We start from the raw sequence: 25088 nt of genomic DNA on the forward strand, positions 1-25088 counted from the left end.
TCCGTGGAAAAGTTAATAACAGTAAGAATAATAGAGAGTATGTGGCTAAAACTCAATATCAGTTGTATTCTAGCACTCCTCAAATGCAGACAGGAGGGCTGGATTAGCTTGCTGATATATTTCTCAAAAATTAGGTTTGCATCAATAGCAAACACAGATTTCTGACAGCCTATTTAATTTTGGAAGGACAAAGAACTGGATAACAGGATTTTTTAAATGTTTAAATGTATTAGACTTTTATATGATTTAAATTGTTCATTTTAGAAGATTTTCAGATATTCATTTTGGTTAGATGGTCTTAACTGCCTTAGAGAAAGGGTGAGAAGTGCGGCCATCCGGGAGGGGCTCAGAGTACAGCCGCTGCTCCTCCACATTGAAAGGAGCCAGCTGAGGTGGTTCGGGCATCTGACAAGGATGCCTCCTGGGCGCCTCCTGGGGTTGGTGTTCCGGGCATGTCCCAACGGGAGGAGACCCCGGGGCAGACCCAGGACACGCTGGAGAGATTATATCTCTCGGCTGGCCTGGGAACGCCTTGGTGTTCCCCCGGATAAGCTGGAGGAGGTGGCTGGGGAGAGGGAGGTCTGGGCCTCTCTGCTTAGGCTGCTGCCCCCGCGACCCGGCCCCGGATAAAGCGGATGAAGATGGATGGATGGATGGTCTTAACTGGGAGATAACACTGAATGTTGCTGAAAGAGCAGTATGATAACATGTTTCTGTACAATGTGGCCAAAAGGCAGGACATACTGAAAAAGGATAGGTCCTAGTATAGAACCCTGTGGGACTCCACATGTGGTCAGAGGAGGTGGTCACCAACAGAAACTGTGTTACATGGCTGCCCCACCAGCGTTGGAGCTTTTCATAACACATTCCCATAAGCTTCTGCACATGATTCTATTCCTGTGAGCAAGCTAGCATGCTAACAACAGCATTTAGCCCAAAGCACCATAAAGTAGCTAGCATGGCGGTAAACTCAAGAAACTTGGTGTCATTTTCTGATTAACAGCTTTTTATTGTATCTTAGCTACGTATTGACATCATAACAAATATTAATACTGCCATTTATTTTGTTTTTTAGTTGATCGAGATGTTTCCTTGCAATCATTTATCTGCTAACACATTAGCATTTACGGCTGTCGACTTGGATTATTCTACAAACTACAAACACTTTACTGATATATTATTGACAATTATTATTATGATCAGGCAGCCATTAGGAGGCACTGAGCATCCTGATGGGGGAGGATATTCACCAGCCAGGCTGAAGCATTACTGACCAGAAAAAAGTGCCATGGACTACTGTTTATTAAGGCTGACAAAGAATGCATTATTATCAGGCTATTTATTATTTTACCTAAATATTTGTACAGGATGTGACAGCAAGTAATTAGGTCTGTATAAGAGAACTGGCAAACACACACACATACTGTCATAAAATGTTTAAATGAAGAAGCTTAGCAATAAATCTCTTCTGCTCCTTTGTAGCTGAGGGGAAGACATGCTTCTAAAAATGGTCTAGGAAAGCAAGTTTTCATGTAGAGGGCAGCAGGATGTCTCTCTAAGCACTGAATCATTTTAGAAACCCATAGAACACATTAGAAAATGTGTCCATCCATAAATGAGGAATTCATTGCCTTTTTAATGAGGCCCATGAAGCAAGAAAAAAAAATATTGCTGCTATGAGCAAGAAAAGCCATAACATGTAAACAACTGCAGCAAAGTGTTCCCATCTGCTGCTAGCAGGCGGGCCATAAACTACTTTCCACCACAAATATCCCCGAGGTTAATGGAGAGCTCAGCACACCACCACGTGCACTGTGTGCTACTGCCAAATCCAGTTTGTTCTGACACATCTCCTAAAAAAAGTACTGTCAGAAATATGCAGCTCTCTCACTACAGCTGGATAAAAACTGCCTGAGTGTCTGCAAGGAATTAGATTTAGATGATAAGATGACGTGCAGTCTCCAAAGATCCAACACACACTCAAATTTAAGTTTAGTAAACAGTGAGAAATAATGGCCAGGCTGTCAGGCTACTTAACTGAGCAAACAGAGGTTTGAAAATGAATGGGGTAGAAGACGAGAAAGGGAGAGAAGGAGAGGGTAGAGGGGGAGAGAGGAGGCGTATCTCAGAAGAATGTGGCAAAGAAGAGCAGGAAAAAAAGTTTGCATTTCTGATTGACTTACTTCTCTGCTGTGGATCTCCTGAGCATAGAGAGGAAAGAGGAACTCAGACTCGCCATCCTCCAGCTTAACCCCATCTCCATGTACTTGTAGTAGTCCCATCCCTTCCTGTGATCAAAATAAAATCAAGAGGTTACATATTTAGACAAAGGCATGCCAAGAAGGTGAGGAAAGTGCTTTGGCTTTCCAGCTAACAGCGTTCCCTCTATCACTTAGGTATTTGTCTAAGGTATCCACCATAGTGTGTACATGTGCATGCAAGAGTGTGTGTTGGCTTGCAGCTTTGTTCATAAATCCACAGTTGCCATCTGGAGTTGAGACAGAAAGCTGACAAGTCTCCATGAAATAACAAACACATTTACTCTCCTGTTTAGACAGCCAAGTAGGACTTAATGATGGATAACGCTATTGCTGCCTGACATTGCAATAATAAGCAGGTAATAGTCAAATGATGGGCTGATCAACAAAAGCTACATACTAAATATTTAAACATACCATTTGAAAGGAGAAAGGAAAAACAATCCCAACTGAAAACATGGTGTCCAAATGTGAGCTGTGCATACCGTGTTGAACCACATCACCCTGAGGATCCAGATGGTGAGGGCAAAGTTGACCACCAGGATGACAATGAGCAGCAGCACAAAGAGGTAGAGACAGCGCTTCCTCCAGCCATAGATGCCAATCTTGTAGAGTTCGTCGGGCACCGACCTGGGCGTGCTGCTGCCCTCGGTGGTGGTGACATACTGTTCCCGCACCATCTGTCGCCTGGCCGCCACAGATGAAGACAGGGACACAGGCAATGGAGTAAAATCAAAGATATTAGTAAAGATATCGAAGATCAATTTGAAATAAATTTGGCAGAGCAGAGAGAATTATTAAAACAACCTGTGAACATAATGTTGATAATATCTAGTGAACCTCTTAAGAAAGCAAACAGTGTCCTGTAAAGTTCTGTATTTGGTCTTCACCAGCACCCAAAGCACTTATCACAGTCATTACCTGCTAAATATGTTGTTATCACTCTGTGTCTATCTTGCCTTTGGAGCTGGGTAGTTGGTAAAGAGTAAGTTTGAGGGCTTTCTTGGAATAAAAATCCTCCTTTGTGGATCACAAACGATGCTATAGGTATGATATAGGTAATATTTGCTTAAAGTAGTAAAGTTTGCTCAAATCCCAAAACTTGCTTTAAATCTTTGACTAAGGGGAAGTGTGAAAATTCATTAAAATTCTCTGTGTCTCTGTTTTGCTCTTAATTAAAATAAAGTTAATATAAAAATATTGATTGCAGAAGTGAGCGAACATTGCTCAAAGCATTCTGACAACAGGAGCACCAAGAAAAGCAGCACAAAACAGCTCCCCTCCCCCCAAAAAGAAGAAGAAAAAATAAAAACACTATATTAAGTTTCGTACACTCAGAGCCTTTTGCTTTCTTCATCACTTCATGCATTTACAAGTGAAATGGTGCTGTCAGGAGCCTTCATCAGAATCACTTTACAAAAGTCTCTAAGCAAATCAAGTGACTAAGAAGCGTCTCGGTGTGCAACTAATTGGTTTTTGCTGTTAATTTAAAGCAGTTTCAAGTCTGCAGCTATAGTAATTAATAACATCCATCCATCCATTTTGTCAACCAGTAATCCAACTGGAGGTCCAGGGGGACAGGTCGGGAGCCGAAGCCTATCCCAGCTCACACAGAGTGAGAGGCGGGGTTCAGACTCTACTCGTCGTTAGGCTGATGTATAACACATCTATATGTATTTGCTGCACACACTTTCTATTATTTCAAGGAAATGACCAAACATTTATTTTCTTTTGCACTCTTAAAATATAAGATGTTTGTCTTTAATATGTATTTTTCCTTTTTTGCTTTCCTATTAGAGAAGGGCCTTTTTCTCACCATCTAGATCAGGGGTCCCCAACTCCAGGCCTCGAGGGCCGGTGTCCTGCAGGTTTTAGATCTCACCCTGGGACTACACACCTGAATCAAATGATTAGTTCATTACCAGGCCTCTGGAGAACTTCAAGACATGTTGAGGCGGTAATTTAGCCATTTAAATCAGCTGTGTTGGATGAAGGACACATCTAAAAACTGCAGGACGCCGGCCCTCGAGGCCTGGAGTTGGGGACCCCTGATCTACACTAATACGAAAAAGAAAGTTAGAGTTCTTGTGTGTTAAGTTCTTAAGAGTAATATTAGTTTTGAATTCTAGTTTTTGTTTATTTGTTATGATTTATGGTTGAAGTCCTCTTTTTTTATCATAGTGGTTTTAATTCTTTCACCTGTGCCTTGTTTTCCCCAGCTGTGTTACATCTTCCTAATTACCTCGTGTGTGTATTAAAGCCCATGTTGTGTCCTCACCTTATGTTTTTTGTTAAGCTTGCTGGTGCTAGCTAATAAAGCTGCACTCCACCTACCACAAAGCACACCTTGACAACATTTTCTGGTACTGCAGTGTGCAGAGGACTTGGAGTTGTATTGGTAACTAACTAAGTAATTACAAATGCAATTTTTCTATCAGCTCAACAAAAATCAGCAAACACACAAATTGCTTGCGTGCATTTTGTAGCAGAGTGTGTTGCTAGCTAAAGGTCCAACTGCAGTATTTCACAGGTAGAGAAAAGAAGGAGCTAACTCCACTCAGAGATGGAGAAAGATAAGAAAGACAGAACAGGAAAGGAAGAAGAGAGGTTAGATTTAAAGGTAAGGACTGCTCACTGGTATGTGATAAACTGTAAATGTAAAGCTTACATGCAAGTCTTCATGTTTTTAAATCAGGTTTTCAGTCCGGTTTTCTGTTGCTGTTGTTTTCCATATTGTGAAATGAACTGCAAAACAAACTGAGGTTGACTAACTGTGTTATTTAAAGGCTGCATGAAAATACTCTGCAGGTTACTGCAGGATAAACTGGTTAGTTTGCTGTACTGGGAAGGATTTAAAGTGTGTGTGGCTGGTGCACAGTGGCTGTGGTGCTCATGGTCAGAGTTCAGTTATATATAATTAAAAGCTAAGGTGATGGTGCTTAGATTCATTCACAGAATTAAACCTTCATATCAACTTTATCCTGTTTGGAAAAAAGACAGCATAAACAGTAGACTATCAGTGTAGAGGATTGACACAAAGGACAACTCATGACCACCTGCTGACATCTTGTTGAATTCATTTGTGAACATACACAAAGAGCAGCAGGTCAGCTGATCACAGCCTATACATTAAGAAAAATCAACAGGAGCACTCAATAGAAATTACACCCTCTACAATGTGGGCAACAGAAAATAGAGCTTTATTTGGTTTTCTCTTTGAATTGGGATCTCTTATTCTTAGTTTAAAAGAGGAACTGCTGCTGCACATCAATCTGGAAAGGGTTATAAAGGCCATGTCTGAACAATATATAGTCCATCATTCTACAGTGAGAGAAAATCTTCACAACTGGAAAACATTCAAGGCAGCTGCCAATCTTCCCAGGAATGGATGTTCCAGCAAATTCAACTCAAGATCAAAAACTGCAATTTCTCAGAGAAACTTCAAGAAATCTAAAAACTATAGTTCAGACTCTACACACCTCAGCATGATAAATGTTCAAGTTCATAAAGATACAATTAAAAAGATACTGATCAAGTATGGGTTGTTTTGGGAGGGCTGCCAAGGAAATCCTCTTTTCTCCAAAAGGAATATAACAGGATGGCTTAAGATTACAAAGTTTCATCTGACAAAACCACAAGACTTCTGCAATAATCCTTTGGACAGAGGAGATCGAAGTGAAGATTTTTGGCCATAATGCACAGCACCAGACTTGGAGAAAACCGAACACAGCAATCTGCACAAAAACCTCATCACAGCTTTCAATCATGGTGCTGGAAGGCTGGTGATGTGGGCTTGTTTTGCATCCACGGGACCTGAGCACCTTGCAGTCATTGAGGCACCCATTTACCAGAGCATGCATACATCCCTCCATCCATCTTCTTCCACTTTTCCAATATGCGGAGGGGCTGGAGCCTATCATAGCTGTCATTAAGGTGAGCGGCAGGGTACACCCTGGGAAGGTCTCTAGTCCATCTCAACTGCCCAAACCAAAGTATTTTCAAATGTGAGTCTGTCTGACAGACTCACATCTAAAGCTTTGCCCAAATTGGGTCATGCAACAGGACAATGATCCCAAGCACAGCAAAAAATTCACAGAATGACAGAAAAAAGAATCAAGGTGCTGCAATGATCCAATCAAAGGCCAAATTTCAACCTGACTGAAATGCTGTGGTGGGGCTTTAAGAGAGCTGTGCATAAAGAAACCTCAATGAACTGAAGCAATGTTGCAAAGGACTGTCAATCTGCAGGGCCCACAACTCCTATACAGGAAACCTGAAGTCCTAATCCCTGATCTTACCCAGTAGGTATGAAGAGTTCAGCTTGTGGATGAGGTGACTCGTCCAGGTGTCTTTGCTGCTAACTCTGATAAGAAGAAATCTGGACACAATGATGTGAGGGACTAATAAAGTCATACAGAAAACAATTACTTCAAGTTATTGGTGCTAAAGGTGATTCTACAAGCTAATGAATCAATAGGAGTGCTCAGTTTTTCACAGGGCTTCATAGACTCCTGTGAAAACTCTTTTTAACAAGGCTGCATATTATTCCTATGAATGCTACCACACAAAAGAGTTAGAAAATGAAGTCAGACACCCAAGAGAAACCCTCAAATCATTATGCTATTGTTATATACCAAAGCATTTTAAAAACATGTTTTATATGGCAATTGGTCTCTTTCTGAATACTGAATTGAAACTTTAGCTTTGCTTCTGTGTGACAAATTCTGCAGCATCCAAGTTCTCAAGGTCTATTTCAATACTTTTCCAGTTTTTATGCTTCACTACATGCATACAATGTACATACAGCACTATGTAACGCCTTGTCTAACAGTCTACAGTATGATTCATGAGCCCAAAGCTCACACACACACAGAGCTACAGGATGGCTGGCTCTTTGCACCGGTGGAAAACTTGACAGAATTTCCAGCAGTTTTTTAAAAAGGCAAAGGAAAAATGGTATTTATTACAGAGCTGAGGCTGTGTTTTCTGGCTACACAGCAGCAGACTAACAGTGACAAAAACCAAGTCGATGAAAGTCAGCATATTTCAAACCACAGCCGGTACTATAAGTTATGACACAACGGTCGTTTTCTGTATTCAGTTCACGTGATAGCCTTCCGAACTGCAGGACTGCAGAACCTGCGAGCGAGCCCCCCAGTCAGCACATTTGGACCATCTGACACAGTGACAAGAGAGAACCTCAGGGGGAGATTTCACAGCGGTTCGAGTACAGCGGAGCCAAAGAGCGCATAGCCTGAGAAGGCTGCAGAGAGAGGAGTGGTGTTACTTTCTATTGATTAATCTGCATTAATAACCAGGGGCAGGCTGTGGAGAACGCTGCTTTCATTGAGGAGTGAGCCTGAAGAAAATGCTGTCAGTTAAGGATTATTATGAGTCAATGAAACATGCGAAAGAAGCAGTAACACAAAGAATGAAGATTTCTCTGTGCTACAAACTGCTCTTAATCTTCATCAGATCTTCAGAGCCACCACATTTCAGCTTAATGGGAAAAAAAGTTATCTGAACACAGATGTATCTGGGTTGTCTCAGCTGTGCTTTCTGAACTCGACAGGGCCCAGATGAAAGAAGCCCGGCTGATTTACATACAAGACAGATGTTACATCTTACTGTCACAGCAAAAACATTTTCCATCATGTTAAAAGAGCCACTTTTCAAGCCCGAAAGCAATTCTTCCTGACGTTACCAGATGTTCAGCCGAGCACATTATCCTCCTGTAACTCCCCCAGGCCCGAAGATGATGATGATGATGCAGGCAGGGGAAGATGAGCTGAGCATACAGTGACAAACTGTACAAGCAGAGGAGTTGTGCTGCTGTAAATAATGAAGGTAAACATTGTTCCACCCTCACACCAAGGAGTGATGAATGGAAGCAAACACGCTCTCTGCAAGCGGTCTGAGCTCTCTGAGGTCCAGGAGGACGTGGATCACAGACACTGATAATAAAGCCAAATGGGTTGTTCCTTGCTGTGTGCAGTAAACACAGGGAGAAAGCACACAAGGCTGATGGTATTTCTATGACCACAGGTCCTGTCACATGGCCTGCAAGCCTAGCTGTGATGAATAGCCTTTATTTCACAATGAAACAAAAAAAACACTGCCAGAAGGAAAATAAGACTTTATAAGGAAAACTTGTGTCAAAAACTCGTTTTTTTTCTCCTATATCACTTCATTTTTATGTATTAATCACAACTGTGAGAATAAATCATCATAATAAATTGAATGTCAGCAATGCAGCAGAGGCACAGCAACTTTTAGCGGTAGTTGGGAGTCCCTCTCTTTGAAGGGAGATCTCCAGCAAGGCTTGAAAAAATAAAAAAGGGAGCCAGAACAGCCAGACACTGTTTAATTGACTGATTCCAATATCCCCACACTGTATCTATTAACAGCCTCAGATCCTCGGATCTATTGTGTGTTAACATGTAGATCGGCTCAACTCTTTTATACTTTTTGGGCAAATGAGCAGTGAGAGTGAAAGAGCTCTGGCTCTGTTCATTATCACATTAATGAATTTGATCTAGTTCGGTCTAATTACTTTAAATGAAAGCATTAAGAGACTGTCAGCAGCACGAGGAGAAAGCAGCTTTGAGGCCAGATCTTTAAAGGGCGTCTTCCAGCTTCCAGTTTCTGTGCTTACCACCACCACAGACTTCCATAGCAACCCAAATAAACAGTCCCCGAAGAGCTTCGCTGGAAGGGCCAGGAATGCTCAATTTATGGTCGGAAATTCAATCTGACTTGAGAGAAAATGCTTTTGTCAGGTCTTTATTTCCTAAGTGTCCTTTTAAGTGCTTCTAAATATAAATGGTCACAAATACTCTACAGTGGAAACGACTACAAAAAATTATAAAGTAGCACAGAGCTCTAATACAATCTTCTGCTCCAGGGAGGTCCATTTATCCTAGGGCATCCTCTCAATTAACCTTAAGCATATGATGCTCACTCCCTGGCTCTGTCTCTGACCTCTGAATCAGAGTTAGAGGGCCGGGTCGGACAGGCTAACTTCTACCTTTCAGTCTGCGGGGTCCGGCTGTAATTGAAAATCCAGGCTCTTCTCTGAGCCGAGGCTTGACCTGACAAAACGTCACAAGTTGCACTAACTTAGAAAAGCTCAAAAAGCTTTAAGGTGGAGGAAGGACTGCGGAGTAACACCGTTTGTGTGGAGCGAAGGGCGATTAGAAACTGACAACAGTGCTGAGGGTTTCTGCCTGGCTGGCGTCATGTCTCCACTTCGCTGTGATGCCTTAACTTCTATAAATAGGACACAGCATTGTGAACTAAATATAAAAAAAGCACCAGAGGAAACGCACAGAGACACAAACCACCCAGGTACATCTAATGAATATTACAAAGAGACCGGAGGATTTCTCAGAACACAGAAAATATTACTGAGTCGCTCTTTTGCACAGTTAGTTTAGCATTTCAGCATTGTTAGCCATGTATGGTTAAAACACAGGGGAACTGGCTGACTGAAAGCTGACTAAAAACACTGTTTTCAAATCCAAAACTGCCTCTGTGAGGACTGAAAAGTAAACTGAGCAAAATGTGAGAAGTACAGAAGGACAAAAACTGAAAAACATGTCCAGTAGGTGAAAGGTTACCTTCATAAAACACTTTAACTTTATACAAAGAGAAGGCTGTAAAAGACACAAAAAATTGATAATAATAACCAAATGGGTAAATGTCGAATCGGGGGCAGAGTACTCACCGATCTGTGTGGAGGCACAGCAGTCCTCTTTCCTATGCAACAGTAAGCAGAGCTCGGGCTGGTACAAGCAGCTTGAGAAGCAGCAGCGCTTGAGCTCCTCACGCGTCTGTCAGCCACTCAACAGCTGCGTGCCATAAATCCAGCTCTGGAAGTGCCCTGAATAATCACCACGAGACGGCGCTCCCACTCGCCTGCATTCCCACTCCGACTCTGAGCTCTGACTCCCTCTGCCTTTTTAGCCGTACAGATATTTGAATATCATCAGAGTATGCGTGAGAGAGAGAGAGTGTGAGAGAGGAGTATTAACGATGAGTGGAAAGGCTCTCTCTCTCTCTCTCTCTCTCTTTCTCTTTCTCTCACACACACACACAGAACCATCACATAATGAACAGAGCATTTGTTTGTCATTCAATCCACTGAGTCACTTTCACTGCCCAACCCAGGGCTTGAAGCAGCGGTGTCTAATTTGAGACTTCAGTCATGCCTCTCAGTATAAACTGAAGCTGGTCTTTCAGATACTGTAGCTCTGCTGGGTGACAGCAGGAAGGGTGGACCTTGAAGAGGGCAGTCAGTAAGTGAGAGAGGCGGACGTTCAGCAAACGCAGCAAAGCTGTGGTTCCTGATGTGGAAATTGTTTTATGGTCCTTGAATATATCAGTGAGGTTTTTTGTTGTTTTTTTTTTACTTTAGCTATGTATGTAAATACAATTCAATAACTCAAGGTCATCCATTAATATGACAGCGATATAGCGAGTATCAAAAGTGCAAAATGTTTTTAAATTGAGGATAACACATTTCATTATGAAATATTTACATATAGTCTGTTTGTGTAAGTGCCAACATTTGATGATAGGAAGTGGCACGCTGAGTGAGAACACTGTTAAGACAACCTCAATTAAACAGGGACTGCCACTTGATGTTGCTGTTAAACTGAAACTTATCTACAGTGATAGGTTTAAAGAACCAGCCTTGGAGCTAAATGCTGATATTGTAGTCTAAAGAGGGCGGGAGAGATGTCTGTGCCCGAACAAAAACAAGAAAAATAGATTTAAAGGCTTCTAACAGATGTAGAAACATATGAAACTAACAGCATTAGTGTGGCTCTATAGAATAGCAATTTATACATTCAGGTTCAGGTTCATTTATTTTTACCTGTAGGTAGGTTTGTTCTGCAGGCAAGTCATCCAAGCTCACATGCACACTTCAATACAGACACAACACACACATAGTACAAACTACTGAAAAAAAAACAACTAATACTTGATTTGGGGAATCATTTAGCTCACCTACGTAAAAAAGCTACAATTTGTTACTGAGTGATGGGTGCCAGAACAAAGGGGTTTTTAAACCTTGCTGTTCTGCACTTTGGAATCATACATTTTCATCCTGACGAAAGAAACTGAAACTCACTAAAGGCTGCAAGTCATCAAGAAAAACTGAACCAGCCAACCTCTGTAACTGTCTGTCGTACAGGGATGTCTATTTTATTTATAACCTATAACACATTTAAACAATACAAGCTGACGTCTCTGACAGGTACATTTACATCCCTCCAGAAAATACACTTTCCAAATACATGAAATGCTGAAATAATTTAAAAACCGATGATGATTCATCGTATAAATAATGAAACACTGCCCTCCCCAATATAAGCTGCTGTTAAAGGTTAAAAGTATCTGCAATAGTGCAATAGTGGCCCTGTATATACTCTGTATCATATCGATATGAGAATTTGCAGTATCACACAGCAATACTGTTCACCAATAAGCATGTTAGACCACTCAACAGAGTTTCTCTTCTTTACAGATAAGTGTCCATGCCACAAAACCAAGGAAAAGGAAGGTGCTTTTTAAAAGGTTACACCTGTGTTCTTCTCATATGACGTCTCAAACTTTGTTCCATAAACTGACCTACCTGCCAGTAAGCTTCCTACTTACCATGGATGAAGGTGTGAGTTGTTCCACATTAGCACGTGCTAAAAAAGCTTCCAGATGCATTGATGTGATCTGTGAACATCTTTCCTGAAGCTTCAGTCAGACCAGAATTCACCTGACAAAATGTTTCCACAGGCTGAGGCTGCAAACAGGTGTACAGGATGTAGGATGGGTAAGGTAAATATAATATGTTTGAAATTCAGGCATATTTAAGGAAGCCCCTGCATGAGTTTATCATGCCTACCAAAGCTTAAAAGCACATTATTTCCGGCTAGGTCAGGGATTAGCAACTTTTACTATCAAACGAGCCACTTTTAAACAATTTCTGACCAGTTATTTAAACCTAGGTAATGCAGGAGGCACAACCTGTTTAGTATAGCATGAAGAAGCTTGTTTCCGCCGCCATTTAAATAAAAATTTTCCCAAAAATCTCGGGTTATTATCTCGACGTTTCGATTTACTCGAACTCAATCTTATGGTAAGTGTTACGGTTAGGTTAAGTCTTAGCCTTACTAACTCGAAATGTTGGGAAAACAACTTTTTAAAAAAATGACATTTCGATTTTTTACTTCGATTTTTTTTTTTTTTTAGATAATAAAAATAATTTGACCTTTTTTGGTCTTTTTTTAGTGGGGGAAACAAGCTTGAATAACGAAGAGAAATTATACATAAAATTATTATTATTATTACTGTTGTTGTTGTCACAATTAAACAGTGACAGTTTATTACCATCAAAGCCCAACCAACGTACAGGCTCGACTTAGCTGAGGCGAAGGGCCATATACATCTTGTCTGGGCATGCGCAAGCTAAGAAGCGGGGGCGGGACATATGACACGGTTATCCAATAGAAACAATTAATAATTATTCCTTGACTTAACACCTTCCTTAAAAAAATGTAACATCACATATATTTTAAACTTCGGGGCACTTGAATTTAATTTAATGTGACTTTGAATGTGAAAGAATGGGGGCCCTTATGTAAACGCCATTTACAGCCCCTTTAACCTGTCCAGAACATTCAATCAAGCCCAGTGCAGGCATATTTTTAAGCAAACAAAAATAGGAATTCACTGAGCTTGCACAGTAATTGTACGCAGCACAGTGGGGGGGGGGGACGATTAAATCACTGATTACTGTCACTTTGATAAATTTAGAAAAAGTCAACACTGATTGCATGTCCTGAAATTATACTGGAATCAAAGGCTGTTTCACTACATAACCGAGAACACTATCAAAGTGTTGAGCAGCACACTTGATTATGAAAATGTTTCAGCCTTGCAAAACAAGTAAATGCTTTATTCTAGTTAATCAAGCTGCAAACCTCATAAATAGAAATGATGAGATTTCAGTTCGTTGGTGGAAAACTCCAGCTCCAACTCCAGGTGTTAAACAGACACTGTTTCATCATGTGTACTGAGAGGTGGCTGTTTGTGTTCTGAGCTCATGTTGGAGGACTGCATCTGTCAGTGGCGTTAAACCTGCAGCATGTTTTTGTGGCTGGTGCTGGAGGTGGTGCTGCGCAGTGACAAAGGAGCACCTGACAGCATCCATCACAGGACTCCTGCGCTATCTTATGCCCCGAGCAAACGGTGACAGTGAAGATAGCTTCTTCATTTCACTCCTATCAATATCTCATAACCTTTCGCTGCCGGTGGCTGGTAACAGACAAGCTGAAGACAAAGTGCAAATCTACCCGGCCAAATTAGAAATGATCCATCTAACACTGAAAACATGGGACAACTGAGTCAGAATGCCTCTTTAAATTTACTGGGTGACAAACTGAATGCACCACAGTAAATGGGGTGTGAAAGCACCTCAGCAGCAGCAGCTCTTGAATCTGTAAAATTCTCCCCTTGTGTGAACAGATATCTGGAAAGCTCTTAATCTCTCTACACTCCTAGATTAGAACAGCTTCATGCCGCTGCGTTATGTGAAACCAATTAGAAAAAATAACCTTATCAGAGTTTAAGAAGAAGACTGAGAATAATGTTGCCATAATAACCTGCTGCAGTGTTTATTCATTTATGATGCACCTCATGTTTGTTAACAGAACAGAATGAAACTAATTTATTGCCCCTAACTGATTTTAATCCACTTAACTCAACTTCAGGGAGGAGGCGGCAGATGTAAAAAAACAAAACCACACTTTGATGCAGAGGGACGAGTATTTGCACCTTATTATCAGGCACCAGGAAACAACTGCACAGACACAAAAGGTCTTAACGTTATTATAAGTATCACATAGATGAATAGTTACCAGTCACTATCCTCATCTTTTTACTCTTTGATTTAACCAATCTTAACATTTTTGCTTAAATTACATTTTTAAATCCAACATAATGCTTATCTGATATCCAGTGACCACTCGACCATAACATGAACACACTAGGAATTTTTATCCACTTCTTAGCTGGTTAAAGACAGACGAACAGTTAAAGCAAAACAAGTGCAAAGGTTTTGTCTTTACATATTTATTCCACCTTTCATTACAAACAGCCCATCACAGGAAACAAACAGGGGAACCTGCAAGAAACAAAGACTGCAGGTTAGTAAAATTGAAAACAAACAGTAATAAAATAGAGACGTGTAGAGATGCTGCTGTAGTACCTGATTATGCCTTCTCTGCTGCTGCCTCCTCATCTCCACCCTTGGTGTTACGTGTGTAAATCAGCTGTGCTCTGTGTTTGGACACCAGTTTGATCATGCCTGCAAGACAAAAACGGACCCAAGTTCTCCGTCAGCATTTTTTTTGTGTTTTTAATTTGCACCGTTATGTCAATTGTTGTGATACATTTGCCCTAGTCGGCCTGCACAGGGACGAACGTGATATACAGCAGGTAAAGCAGATATGTGCAACAGATCACTTCTCCCAGGTGTCCAAACACTGACAAGTAAATGTATTACAAGGCAGGGAAGGCAATCTAGCTACGATGCCAATGTAGCCATTATATCTCAAATCAGTTTGACAGCTAATTTTCAAATTAAATTAGGCATAAGGAACTAATACAGAATTTCTTCATGTGTCCCTCCTGCTGCATATGAAGCTTCACTGTATGGGACAAGAACAAATCTGCGTTCTTTAATCAGAAGCACAGTGCACAGCCTGCTGAAGGAAGGCTTTAATTCATAAAAAGAATGCTATACTGAGTCTAGATGACAATATCTCTGAAACACAATGAGTAACACCACACACACTTCAGTTAAACTACTGTAGGGAGGAAAAATAAATAAATCAAATGAATAAAGCATAATGCACCCGTTTGAAATATGTTCAGCATTTCACATCACATGAAACAGCAGACAGGCTGCAATATATCATTTGTTTCCATGTAGCATTTCGAACAGAAGTTGAAGGATGTCAAAAGAGGAGATAAGTAGTCACGCTGCATGCACATCACTGTCATTTAAAAACAAATGATGAACTCGCTGACAAACCACTCTGGCCTGGGTTCATACTGTGTAAGCATTTATAAACATTAGACACAGCCAGCGAGCAGTGCTGATGACTACGGGCATATTCATCGGCTGAGTTTAATGCTGCATCACAAAATAGCAGATGACAAGAGATGTTACAGTTTCCATTTTTTAAAGCTGGAGCAAGAACCATCTCCTGATCAGCCCTTAATGCAAAAGATGTACCATCGTGTAACTGAGTTTTCTCTGAAGTTGGAAATCACCCTGCCAAACTCTCAATCGACTTATTCAGGGCAGTAAATAAAATCCTTTGCTGGTAACATAAGCAAACACTGCTTTTTTGGCAGGGACTAAAATCTAATGCTTGGGAATGGTGCTGACCAACTGAGCAAAGCTCGCTACTAGGGCTGAACGATATATCGCATTTGCGATAATATCGCGACATGATCAAGTGCAATTTTCTAACCGCAAAGGCTGCGATTATACTGCGATTATATTATACAATTCATGGGCTGCATCCTCCTGAGGCCGCATTTGTAGACCGATTACGTCACAGCGACGCGCCGAAGGCTGTCCAAATTACTACCATATCCCAGAATTCATAGCGCGGCCCAGCCAAACTCCAGTTTCCAGCAATGGCGGCCGCTACTAAGTTTTAAAATTACTCATAATCTTTCTGGGTCACAAAATAAACTTTTAACATATTTTCAGGCGAGAAAGTAGTTGTGTAAACATCAAATATCTGCTCGGTTTATCAAGATATCCCATATTTGCAAAAGTGCTTCGACGTTTTCAGAGGCGTCTGCTACCCACCAGCTCGACAGCTAGCCGGGAGCTCGAGGGTTACTGATGCGGCCGAGAACGGCACAACTCCCGGCACATCATTTTCAGATCACCGCGGAGTTTCGCTGCTCGGGTTAAACGTAATATATAAGTCACTTAGACAACCTAAAAATGTTATTGTTGGGCTTTTTTCAGTGTTTTGTTTGTTCGTGAGTAAATCGGTTTGGCTGAGATTAAAGTTACTAGATTAGATAAAATAAAACTTTATTAATCCCCCGGGTGGGTTCCTCCTTGGTTTTCACACAGCTGACTAAACGTCAAACAGAAAACTTATTAAACAGAAGTATGAGACAGTCGAGAATTTACACCAGTGTCTGGTTATATTTTAGATAGCAAGAAGCAGACGGCCGAGTTTATTAAACTCCACCGAGACAGCGGTGACGCTAATCAGAACTAGACCGTCCAATTTCACGCCTTTAAATTTTAAAGGCGTGTTTGTGTGTGTGTTTATACAATTGCTATTATGTTTGCACTTTATGTGTAATGTTACTGACTGCAGAGATCAGTAAGATGTGTGTATTTTTTATTTATTAGTTTTATTTATTTAATATTATTTTTTAATTGAATGACTGTCTAGTAGTTCACAGATGTCGAAAAACTGAGTGTGGTAAAGCCACTGATTTTTTTTATGTATATTTCTGCAATCTGCACATTGTACTGACTTTCATTTTAATGTTTACACCAGGGTTCCTTGTCAGCACTTTATGCTCAGATGTTTGTAAGCTAAAAATAAACTATTGTGTATGTTCAAATATACTGTTGTGATTGAAGAAGTTAAATAAAAATGTCAGTCATCAATTCATGCATCACCTCATGTCATCATAACAGAGGTCTGTCTTCCAGGAAAGAACAGTTTAAAATTAATGTAATATAGTATTGGCCATACTATATGATGTATTGCTTGTCTTTGTTTAATAATACAGAAGACAAATACCTTAAAAAATAATCGCATATCGCATCGCAATCGCAATATTGGGGCAAAAAATCGCAATTAGATTATTTTCCATAATCGTTCAGCCCTACTCGCTACCATGACAGACGTGTGATTAACTTTGATGCCCTTCCTAGCGTCAAAGATCCAACACGGACCTTCAAGAGCTCTGAGCAGAGAAAGTGAAGTTCACCTTTGGCGAGCAGCTCCTGGAGGGCGTTCCTTGCCAGAGAGCCACGGATCTTCAGCCTCTCAGACACAACAGCGGGGGTGATGAGCTTGTAGTTGGGAACTTCTTTGTACAGCTTGTCGTAGGTCGCCTTGTCGAAGAGGACCAGGTTGTTGAGCTTATCCCTCACTTTTCCCTTGGACCACTTCTGCTCAGAAACAGACATGTTGTTTTAAAGACCGGGAAACCTCTAGCCTTAACATTTATTCAGCAGCCACATAATATAAAATACATCCAATATGGGCAAATATGAACAAAAACATACCTTCTTCTTGGCTTTGCCTCCAGACTTGTTGACTGGGTCCTTGTCCTTCTTGGACTTCCCAGCATCCTTCTTCTTATCCTGTTTAGGAGGCTGGAAAAAGACGACACCCGTTAAACTTTCACTCTGAAGCTACATGTTTAACATGTGCTGTAATGTACACAAGAGCAAGTTCGCATCGGTACTCCATTAATTTTTTAAAGGAAAAAAAAAGGGAAATGAGCTAGGGGCTAATGCCGGAATCGGATGGTCGGCATGAGGAGGCCCTGTCCTCAAAACGTCTCTAATCTCGCAGTCTTCATTAATTTTTAACATTTGCACCCCTACAATACTTTAGTATTTGGTGTTTGTGTCATCTGTACACATGCTAGTATATTTAGCGGTCACATGAGGGACAACTTTATTAAAGTCCTTTCTGTGAGCACAGTGTAGTTGGAAGCATGGTGCGTTTAGCAAACTGCTACTATGCTAGCCATAAGCTAAATGCGTGAAATCTTAAGTATGGCTGCTTCATCCACACACTCTCGTCCCGGTGCGGGGAGGCGCAGTGCTATCAAAAAATGTCCCGAGGTACTACGACTCCTGAATGACTAACGATAAGCCGAAAAAAGTCTAATTTCTTTCAACAAACGTGTAATAACTGTCCTCACCATGTTTCCTCGTCAAGATGTCGGAGCGAAAGGAAGTTCGCCCGTGCAAGAGCCCCTTAGACAACCTGTTTTTGCGGAAGTGAGATTGGGGCATTATGGGAACTTGAGTTTTCTCATGTTTCGTCGCTTTTATTGACTTTATTTGACTTATGAGATTGGCAAACATTCTGACAGTCATTACAGCGGCAGGTTTGAGACCAAAAACTTATACAAGTAAAATCTAATTTATTCATTTGATTTTTAGCCACCCGTCGAGGTCATGTGACAGTCGCTGTCAGCTGGGCAGGACGTTGCAAAGATGGTGATATACAGTGTGTATGTGGTGAACAAGGCTGGAGGGTTAATTTATCAATATGATAACTATGTCCCGCGAGCAGAGGTGGAGAAAACATTCAGCTACCCTTTGGACTTGGTGCTGAAGCACCACGACGAGAAGGTGGTCGTATCGTTTGGACAGCGGGACGGAATCAGAGGTAATCTCACGGGCACATCGTTAGCTTATTTATTAGCTAGCTATATGGGCAATCTCTAACGAAACCTGTCTTATGCCCAAGCTAAAATACTGGCATGCAGTCTTTGTCGGTTTATTATCTATAGTATGCGCATTTGTATCGTTTTTTACAGTCCAAGTTAACTGAAATGTTCACTGTTCTTCATTTAAAAATACTGCGGTGTCACTAGCTTGACTGTATGACTGGACTGAAACCTCTTGTCATTCGTCAGTGGGCCATGCAGTGCTGTCCATCAATGGAGTTGATGTGATCGGGAAGAACACATCAGATGGGAAGGACATCCTTGAATACCTGAAAGATCCTTCAAACTATCCCGTGTCTATTCGCTTTGGACGAGCGCGCCTGAGCTCCAATGAGAAGCTGATGCTGGCGTCCATGTTCCACTCGTAAGTAATTTCGTGTGTGTGGATTAAACCCGAGCTGCACAGTGGACAGCGGGGCCAGGTGTTTACTAGTGTTATTTATGTGTTGTTGTTTTTTTGTTTTGTTTTTTCTGAATGGGAGCCAAAGGAAGTGAAAACTTACCTGAGTGATCAATACATTTTGTAGTATGTACTGTTGTTTGATTTTTTTCTACTCTACACAGGATCGAAAGTATACATACACTTATTAATATTTTATTTTATTATTAATATTTTCATAAGGACGCCTGGGCAAAGTGCAACTTGCAAACATTCATTTAACTAAATATTTGTTTAGGCCTTTGAGCCTTTTTTAACCCTGCGTGGATCAGACAAAATCCTAAATAAAATCAAACTTGTACACTTAATTCTTCAGTTCAACGAACTCATTAAAATCCAGAAATTACCACAACATTCACGCCCAGTAGCTAAACTTCAGACCAAAACTGTATGTACCCTCACTTTATGAATGAAGCTAAATAAACACACCTATTTTTGTGATCCCTCCCTCAGGTTGTTTGCAATAGGTTCACAGCTATCCCCTGAAGCTGGCAGTTCAGGGATCGAAATGTTAGAAACTGACGTCTTCAAACTTCACTGCTTCCAGACTCTCACAGGTCAGTGGTGCAATTAAGTGTCATTTTAGGTTAAAAATACCAAAGAAGTAATGTCTTAGTTGGCTGTAGATTTAAAAACCAAAGCACTTCCATATGTAACGATTTCATTTAATTTTAGCTGTGAACAGCATGCAACTCCAGTAATAAATCTTCCTGGTGTATACATTCCTTCCCAGCTTGTTGATAGTCACTATTATAAAATGAAATCTTTCTCATTTTGTTCTCTCAGGGATAAAGTTTATCGTGTTGGCGGACCCGCGACAGTCTGGAATCGATGCGTTGTTGAGGAAGATTTATGAGGTGTATTCAGATTTCGCCCTCAAGAACCCGTTCTATTCTCTGGAAATGCCAATCAGGTATTAAAGAGAATTAGGATTGCATTATCTTGAAATAATTTATTACTGTACCCACTGTTTAACACCCACACATTTACTCTTGCTTTTCAGGTGTGAGCTCTTTGATCAGAATCTGAAGAGTGCATTGGAGGTAGCAGAGAAAGCCGGCAACTTTGGAGCTGGATCTTAAATCAGAGCATTCACAGACTGAAAAGAAATAAGTGGACTCCTTTTTCTTGTCTTGGACCGTTTGTTTGTTTTTCCTCCCCACATTTGCTCATTAACACTTTGTAAATACATTGTTTTGTAAATAATTCAGAGATTAAAATCCATACTGTATTTAAATGTTCTGAATCCATTTTACTGAATCAGTGAGTGAAGACTTTGGAGCATGAAGTGTAAAATTGGAAAAATAACCCTAGAACACTAATGTGCAGTTTCTGTAACAGTATCGCTAACGGTGGGTATATTTTACTCAATATACTTCCCATCAAAGTACACTAAAGTGCAGTACATGGAAAATTGAAGGACTCTTATTATCCTGTACAATGTCTGATAAAATAAGGTATAATGGGGTACTCTGATCATGTTGCTTTTTAAAAAAAATAAAAAACAAATTCACAGGACTGGAATTTGCAAAAGTCACCTGATATTAGTGTTATAGGGTTAACTAAGAAAAAGTATCATTGACCTAAGATTGCTCATTTCAGTGTGTTGTAGCCTCCTATTTTGCACTCTTACTATTGCAGTCCTGCAGAGGCATTATCAGAAAAAACATTCTCTAGCAATTTGCAGTAATTTCTTCAAGTTCACGCACTATTTAGACAACATGTTGAGAAGCGCCTTTGCACATTTCTATGAACTTTATTTCACATATGACTAATTAAAAACAAAGACGTAAAAATGACTGGCTCGCACAGAATGAGCTCAGTCCGCCTTCTTGGGCACGTGTCCCATCTTTGTTCGAATGTTGCGCAGGAGGAAGAATCCGATAGTAGTGACAAGGCAGGTGACCTCTGCTACCCAGAAGGCCTTTTCCCAGCCATGGTGCTTGGCAATGGTGCTGAATGGGAGTCCAGAAAGGAAGCCACCAACTACAATGGGAATTCACACGGATTATTTCAATGGAAGGAGCGCAACACACACAAAACCCAACTTTAGAATTTAACTTTCAATTAATGAAAACCTACTGTTTGCCATCAGGGCAACGATAGCATGTGATGTCCCGCAGTAGTTGGATGGAGCGCTCTCATTGGCTATAACTCCAAACAAAGCTATTGGTCCATATGAGGAGAAACCGAAGGCGGCGCCCAAGCCGAGTATCCACACCTTGATGTACAGAGAAGAGATAAAAAAAAAAAAAAAATGGGCTACTGAAGTCTGGCATTTGCTGTGCAGTGTGAACAGGTCACAGGAATTAATGTGTCTGTGTTACCTTTGAGCTGTCAGGAGTAACGGTGAGTCTGAACAGGTACATGGACACAAACATTCCTGCCATCATGCAAATCAGGATGAAGTGGCGGGGATTACCATAGAGCCTCATCCCTTGCTGCACACAAAGAAAATACTATGAGATGTTCCATTTCCTGGCTATAAGCTGAATAAAAAAACACTGATTGCCCACTTAGGGGTGTGTTTCTATTGCTATTTATCCCTTTAACTTATGAAATGATGAAGAAAGTGCAGACAGGGAGAAAGCAATCTTAAACAGAAGACGATTTCCATAAAATAACATTGAAATATTCAAAGGTTAAAACCCTTTCTAGTCCAGTTCTCTCTATATTAAACAGGCTGTTATTGACCACAATCTTGGATCAAATAATGACTCATATTTAAAAAACAAACTCACTCTGGCCACAGCTTTGTCAGAGAGGTAACCTGCAGCCAGACTGCCCACCAGCCCGCCAGCCTCCAGGGCGCTCATGTATGAGCTACCTAAGAAAAGGAACACAGTGAGTTTAACTCTTTATTTCAAAGTAGACTCCCGAGGCGACTGCTCTTCCCCTCATCCGTACCCATGAGTGTAGACTGGCCCTTGTCCTGAATGAGAAACAGCTGGCCCCAGTCTGTGCAGGCGGTCTTCACCCCAAACACCACCAGGTAGGAGATGGACAGCAGCCACAGGTAGGGGGACAGGAGAAACTCAGACAGGGTGCTTTCATGGCTTGAGGATCCTGAAGAGGAAGCAGACAGAAGACCCTTTTTTGGATACCACGAGCACAGATGTGAGTGATGTGGTGATGGGAGCACTCCTCGGTTTTAAAAAGAAACATGCATCACATCCTGTGTTCACACTTTGCATGAGCTGCTTTCACGTGAGGGACACACTGAGTGCAGAGTCCACCGAGTTACTGATCTTTAGTCACAGCGCTCAAGGCCCATGCCGTTAGACAACAGACACACGTGCATGTGTGTGTGTTCAAATTTGTGTTATCAGAGCATTGTCTAAGTGTTAACAACATTCTGAGAAAAGCAGCGGTTCAAACCAGTTGAACCGCACCAGTTTCTGATTGTGCCTGACTAAGAGTCAGACTCACCACCTTTGCTCTTTTTGGTCGACACCTCTATGTTGGGCAGCCCCACATCCTTGGGCTCGTTCTTGATTACCAGCAGGCAAACAAATGAGGCAACGATGCAAATCATTCCAGAGGCGGACAGTATCGCCCTCCAGCTGTAACTCTGCGACAGCACAGTGGCAACGATGGGGCCCAAGCTGCCGGCCAGATTCATGCTGCAGGACAGAACCGCCCACCACGTCCCGAACTGAGAGGGCTCGAACCACTGATGGAGGAAAAGAGGGAAAAACATTAAGTCCAGACAGCCCTGGCAGGAAGTTCCTTGATATCCACATAGGATTTTTAAGACCGATCCCCACACTTGGTAGTTTAAAAGTCAGATATTCTTTTTTCTTTCAGACACACAAACAGTTACAGATTTCTGAGTCCTGTTTAAGACACTATGAAAATGCAGTTTAAAAATAAAATTATTTTATTGTCTTGGATTAGCTGTTTACGCTCCAACTCTGCCTGAGCCTGCTGATAAAATATTTGGGATCTAACATCAGTTTCCAGTTCATTCAAGATCTTATAGAGAATACAAACAGTTTTAGGTCCATTTCATTATTTCATCCTGTTTACTTGCTTTACTTTATTAGCTCATTCTGTATTTTCCTACTGCAGTGTCGGTTTGTTCTTTGTAACACTCAGAAGAAACTTAAATTTTAAACTCAATTTGAATTAGAGGGTACCGGGTCATATACCTTGCGCAGCACCCTGCCACAGGGAGGCCAGCCCAGGCCTTGGCCCAGACCGTTGAGAAACCAGAGGGCAGAGAAGACAGCAACAGTGGAGGACCAAGAGAAGATCACGTTGATGCCTCCCACCATGAACAGGCCAATGGAGAAGAGCCAGCGGGCGCTGATTTGGTCTGACAGGACACCGCTGATGAACTTACTAATAGCGTAGGCCAAAGATTGACTGCTGGTGATCATACCTGAGAAAAGAGGAGCGCTCATGCACTTGCTGCAAAATTGTTGTATAGGCACATCGGTGTTATCACATTTATAGAAGGTACACAGGGTTCAAGTTTACAGTACTGACATACCCAGATCGTCCTTATCCAGCTTGATCTCTTGCATTACAGAAGGCATCACGAAGGAGAACGTCTTTCTGTTGAAGTAGTACAATGTGTAGCCCACAAACATGGCCAGAAATATTGTACTTCTGTAGTATCCATAACCGGAGGCAGCCATGGTTGCAGCTCAGTCCTAAAACACTTGCAAAGCAGCTTCCAGAGGAGCTCCTGCCTTTTGCAACCTGTAGCAGTGAACTTTGCTTCAGGATCCACTGTACACAGGCAGCTGCTTACAAGCAAAGAAGTGTTTGCAATCAGCACCGGAGGTTAATGGTCAACTTCTACACCCTGAAGCTGATTGAATCATGGCGGCTACCCTGCGCTGCAGGCTGGCTTCAAGAGGGCCGGAGGAGGTGACCATCAGTTTGTGACACTATCCCCTGAGAGTGATCTTCTGTCCTTCAGGCAGAAGTCCTTCTGTTTTATCAAGTGTTATTTTCTTGTTGCTGTTTATCTATCTGATAATGCCATGACAGGAGTCCTCGGACTGACGCGTTTAATGATTTACTGAGGAGTCCAATAGCTGCTGTACACCAGGGGGAGGCTCCTATCCAAATGGAGGGGTGTGTGAGTGTGATCCTCATCAGCAAAAAGACCTGAGACACATTCATAAATTCAGGAGGGAGACCACGGTATTTGTGGCAGTGCATAAATCTTTTGTTGCACACGAGAGTTGTGGGTAATACAGTTCCATTGTGCACAACACGTCAGACCAAAATCTTAGTATATAAGATTTTGGTCTGATGTGTAAGTGTAATCTACAAAACCAAAGTCTTTAGTGTAAATATACCTGCAGAAACCTCGGTGTGTCCACTTCCGCTTTTCCGTGTATGCGTAAAATCTCGCAGATTAACTTTCCCTGAGTTTGGAGTGAGTTCTCTCTGAAGTTCTGCTCGTTCCGGGGCTGAAGGATTTTTTGTGCAAAATTTCCGCATCATGTGGGCCAACTAGCACCGCCCAGCCACGAAAGCCGCCGGTAGTGGTACGGAACAACACTGTGTCCGGACAATGCTCCATATAACTGTGGCAATGACTGTATGAAATTAAATAACACATAACGACATAAATTGTAATTTAAATCTAAGTAACTACGAGTATTTCCGCGGAATGAGCTAGCTTGTTAGCGCTGTTTTTAGTGTTAGCATTCCCCCCCCTGTATTCAAGTAAACACAAATATTTCTACAGTGTAGCATTTTACCAGCTGGCTGTGTGACTAAACTACTATTTAATAAGCCAATAACATTGTTTGAGTAAGTTTTGTTACTTTGCAGCCATGTTGGTAACGCCGTTGGGCACTTATCTCGGGCAGATATTTTGAAACATTTGCAAAATTTACAGCACA

General features: G+C 41.4%; 4 protein-coding genes across 5 annotated transcripts in view; 1 reads left to right on the plus strand and 3 right to left on the minus strand.

Annotated features, from left to right (window-relative positions):
- Nucleotides 1-10210, minus strand: part of sgcg (sarcoglycan, gamma) — a 17611-nt gene extending 7401 nt beyond the window's left edge. Inside the window, exons 1-3 of the mRNA XM_086261208.1 lie at nt 9985-10210; nt 2744-2945; nt 2184-2288 (exon numbers count right to left, since the gene is read on the minus strand). Coding sequence (XP_086117334.1) covers nt 2184-2288; nt 2744-2938 — 300 coding nt within the window. The 5' untranslated portion in view covers nt 2939-2945; nt 9985-10210. The remainder of the gene's footprint in view (nt 1-2183; nt 2289-2743; nt 2946-9984) is intronic.
- Nucleotides 10211-14374: 4164 nt separating this feature from the next.
- rps25 (ribosomal protein S25) lies at nt 14375-18379 on the minus strand. Its single transcript, XM_086261218.1, has 5 exons — nt 18249-18379; nt 17602-17691; nt 17301-17484; nt 14527-14625; nt 14375-14442 (listed from the first exon to the last, which is right to left on the minus strand). The coding sequence occupies exons 1-4, from the start codon at nt 18249-18251 to the stop codon at nt 14531-14533; spliced, it is 372 nt and encodes a 123-aa protein (XP_086117344.1). The 5' UTR covers nt 18252-18379; the 3' UTR covers nt 14375-14442; nt 14527-14530.
- Nucleotides 18380-18402: 23 nt separating this feature from the next.
- trappc4 (trafficking protein particle complex subunit 4) lies at nt 18403-20695 on the plus strand. Its single transcript, XM_086261217.1, has 5 exons — nt 18403-18721; nt 18972-19146; nt 19675-19778; nt 20008-20134; nt 20225-20695. Exons 1-5 carry the CDS (start codon nt 18547-18549, stop codon nt 20301-20303), a joined length of 660 nt encoding a protein of 219 aa, XP_086117343.1. The 5' UTR covers nt 18403-18546; the 3' UTR covers nt 20304-20695.
- On the minus strand, nt 19936-24845 carry slc37a4a (solute carrier family 37 member 4a). 2 transcript variants are annotated; one of them, XM_086261216.1, is made up of 10 exons: nt 24537-24845; nt 24063-24342; nt 23717-23972; nt 23373-23605; nt 22651-22894; nt 22129-22287; nt 21963-22048; nt 21549-21662; nt 21304-21442; nt 19936-21207 (listed from the first exon to the last, which is right to left on the minus strand). In XM_086261216.1, exons 3-10 carry the CDS (start codon nt 23862-23864, stop codon nt 21041-21043), a joined length of 1290 nt encoding a protein of 429 aa, XP_086117342.1. In that variant the 5' UTR covers nt 23865-23972; nt 24063-24342; nt 24537-24845; the 3' UTR covers nt 19936-21040. The 2 variants fall into 2 exon arrangements, with proteins under 2 accessions (XP_086117342.1, XP_086117341.1); XM_086261215.1 differs by having other exon boundaries at nt 23717-24342.
- Between the last annotated feature and the right edge of the window lie 243 nt (nt 24846-25088).

Source organism: Aulonocara sp. 'chitande type north' Nkhata Bay, linkage group LG14 (assembly GCF_057382095.1).
Source record: "Aulonocara sp. 'chitande type north' Nkhata Bay isolate Kocher_YH1m ecotype deep benthic linkage group LG14, A_spYH_male_GT1.1, whole genome shotgun sequence".
Lineage (NCBI taxonomy): Eukaryota > Metazoa > Chordata > Actinopteri > Cichliformes > Cichlidae > Aulonocara > Aulonocara sp. 'chitande type north' Nkhata Bay.

What these genes read in the sequence shown, in the direction of transcription:
- slc37a4a (XM_086261216.1), bottom strand. Translation starts at nt 23,864, where the DNA reads ATGGCTGCCTCCGGTTATGGATACTACAGAAGTACAATATTTCTGGCC. An exon ending in GTGGCAGGGTGCTGCGCAAG is followed by an intron (nt 22,895 to 23,372) that starts GTATATGACCCG and finishes TTCCTCCATCAG; the next exon opens with TGGTTCGAGCCCTCTCAGTT. An exon ending in CGTTGCCCTGATGGCAAACA is followed by an intron (nt 21,208 to 21,303) that starts GTAGGTTTTCAT and finishes TTCCCATTGTAG; the next exon opens with TTGGTGGCTTCCTTTCTGGA.
- trappc4 (XM_086261217.1), top strand. Translation starts at nt 18,547, where the DNA reads ATGGTGATATACAGTGTGTATGTGGTGAACAAGGCTGGAGGGTTAATT. An exon ending in CTGGCGTCCATGTTCCACTC is followed by an intron (nt 19,147 to 19,674) that starts GTAAGTAATTTC and finishes TCCCTCCCTCAG; the next exon opens with GTTGTTTGCAATAGGTTCAC. An exon ending in TCTCTGGAAATGCCAATCAG is followed by an intron (nt 20,135 to 20,224) that starts GTATTAAAGAGA and finishes CTTGCTTTTCAG; the next exon opens with GTGTGAGCTCTTTGATCAGA.
- rps25 (XM_086261218.1), bottom strand. An exon ending in GAGGCAAAGCCAAGAAGAAG is followed by an intron (nt 17,485 to 17,601) that starts GTATGTTTTTGT and finishes GTTTCTGAGCAG; the next exon opens with AAGTGGTCCAAGGGAAAAGT. An exon ending in CCAGGAGCTGCTCGCCAAAG is followed by an intron (nt 14,626 to 17,300) that starts GTGAACTTCACT and finishes TTTGTCTTGCAG; the next exon opens with GCATGATCAAACTGGTGTCC.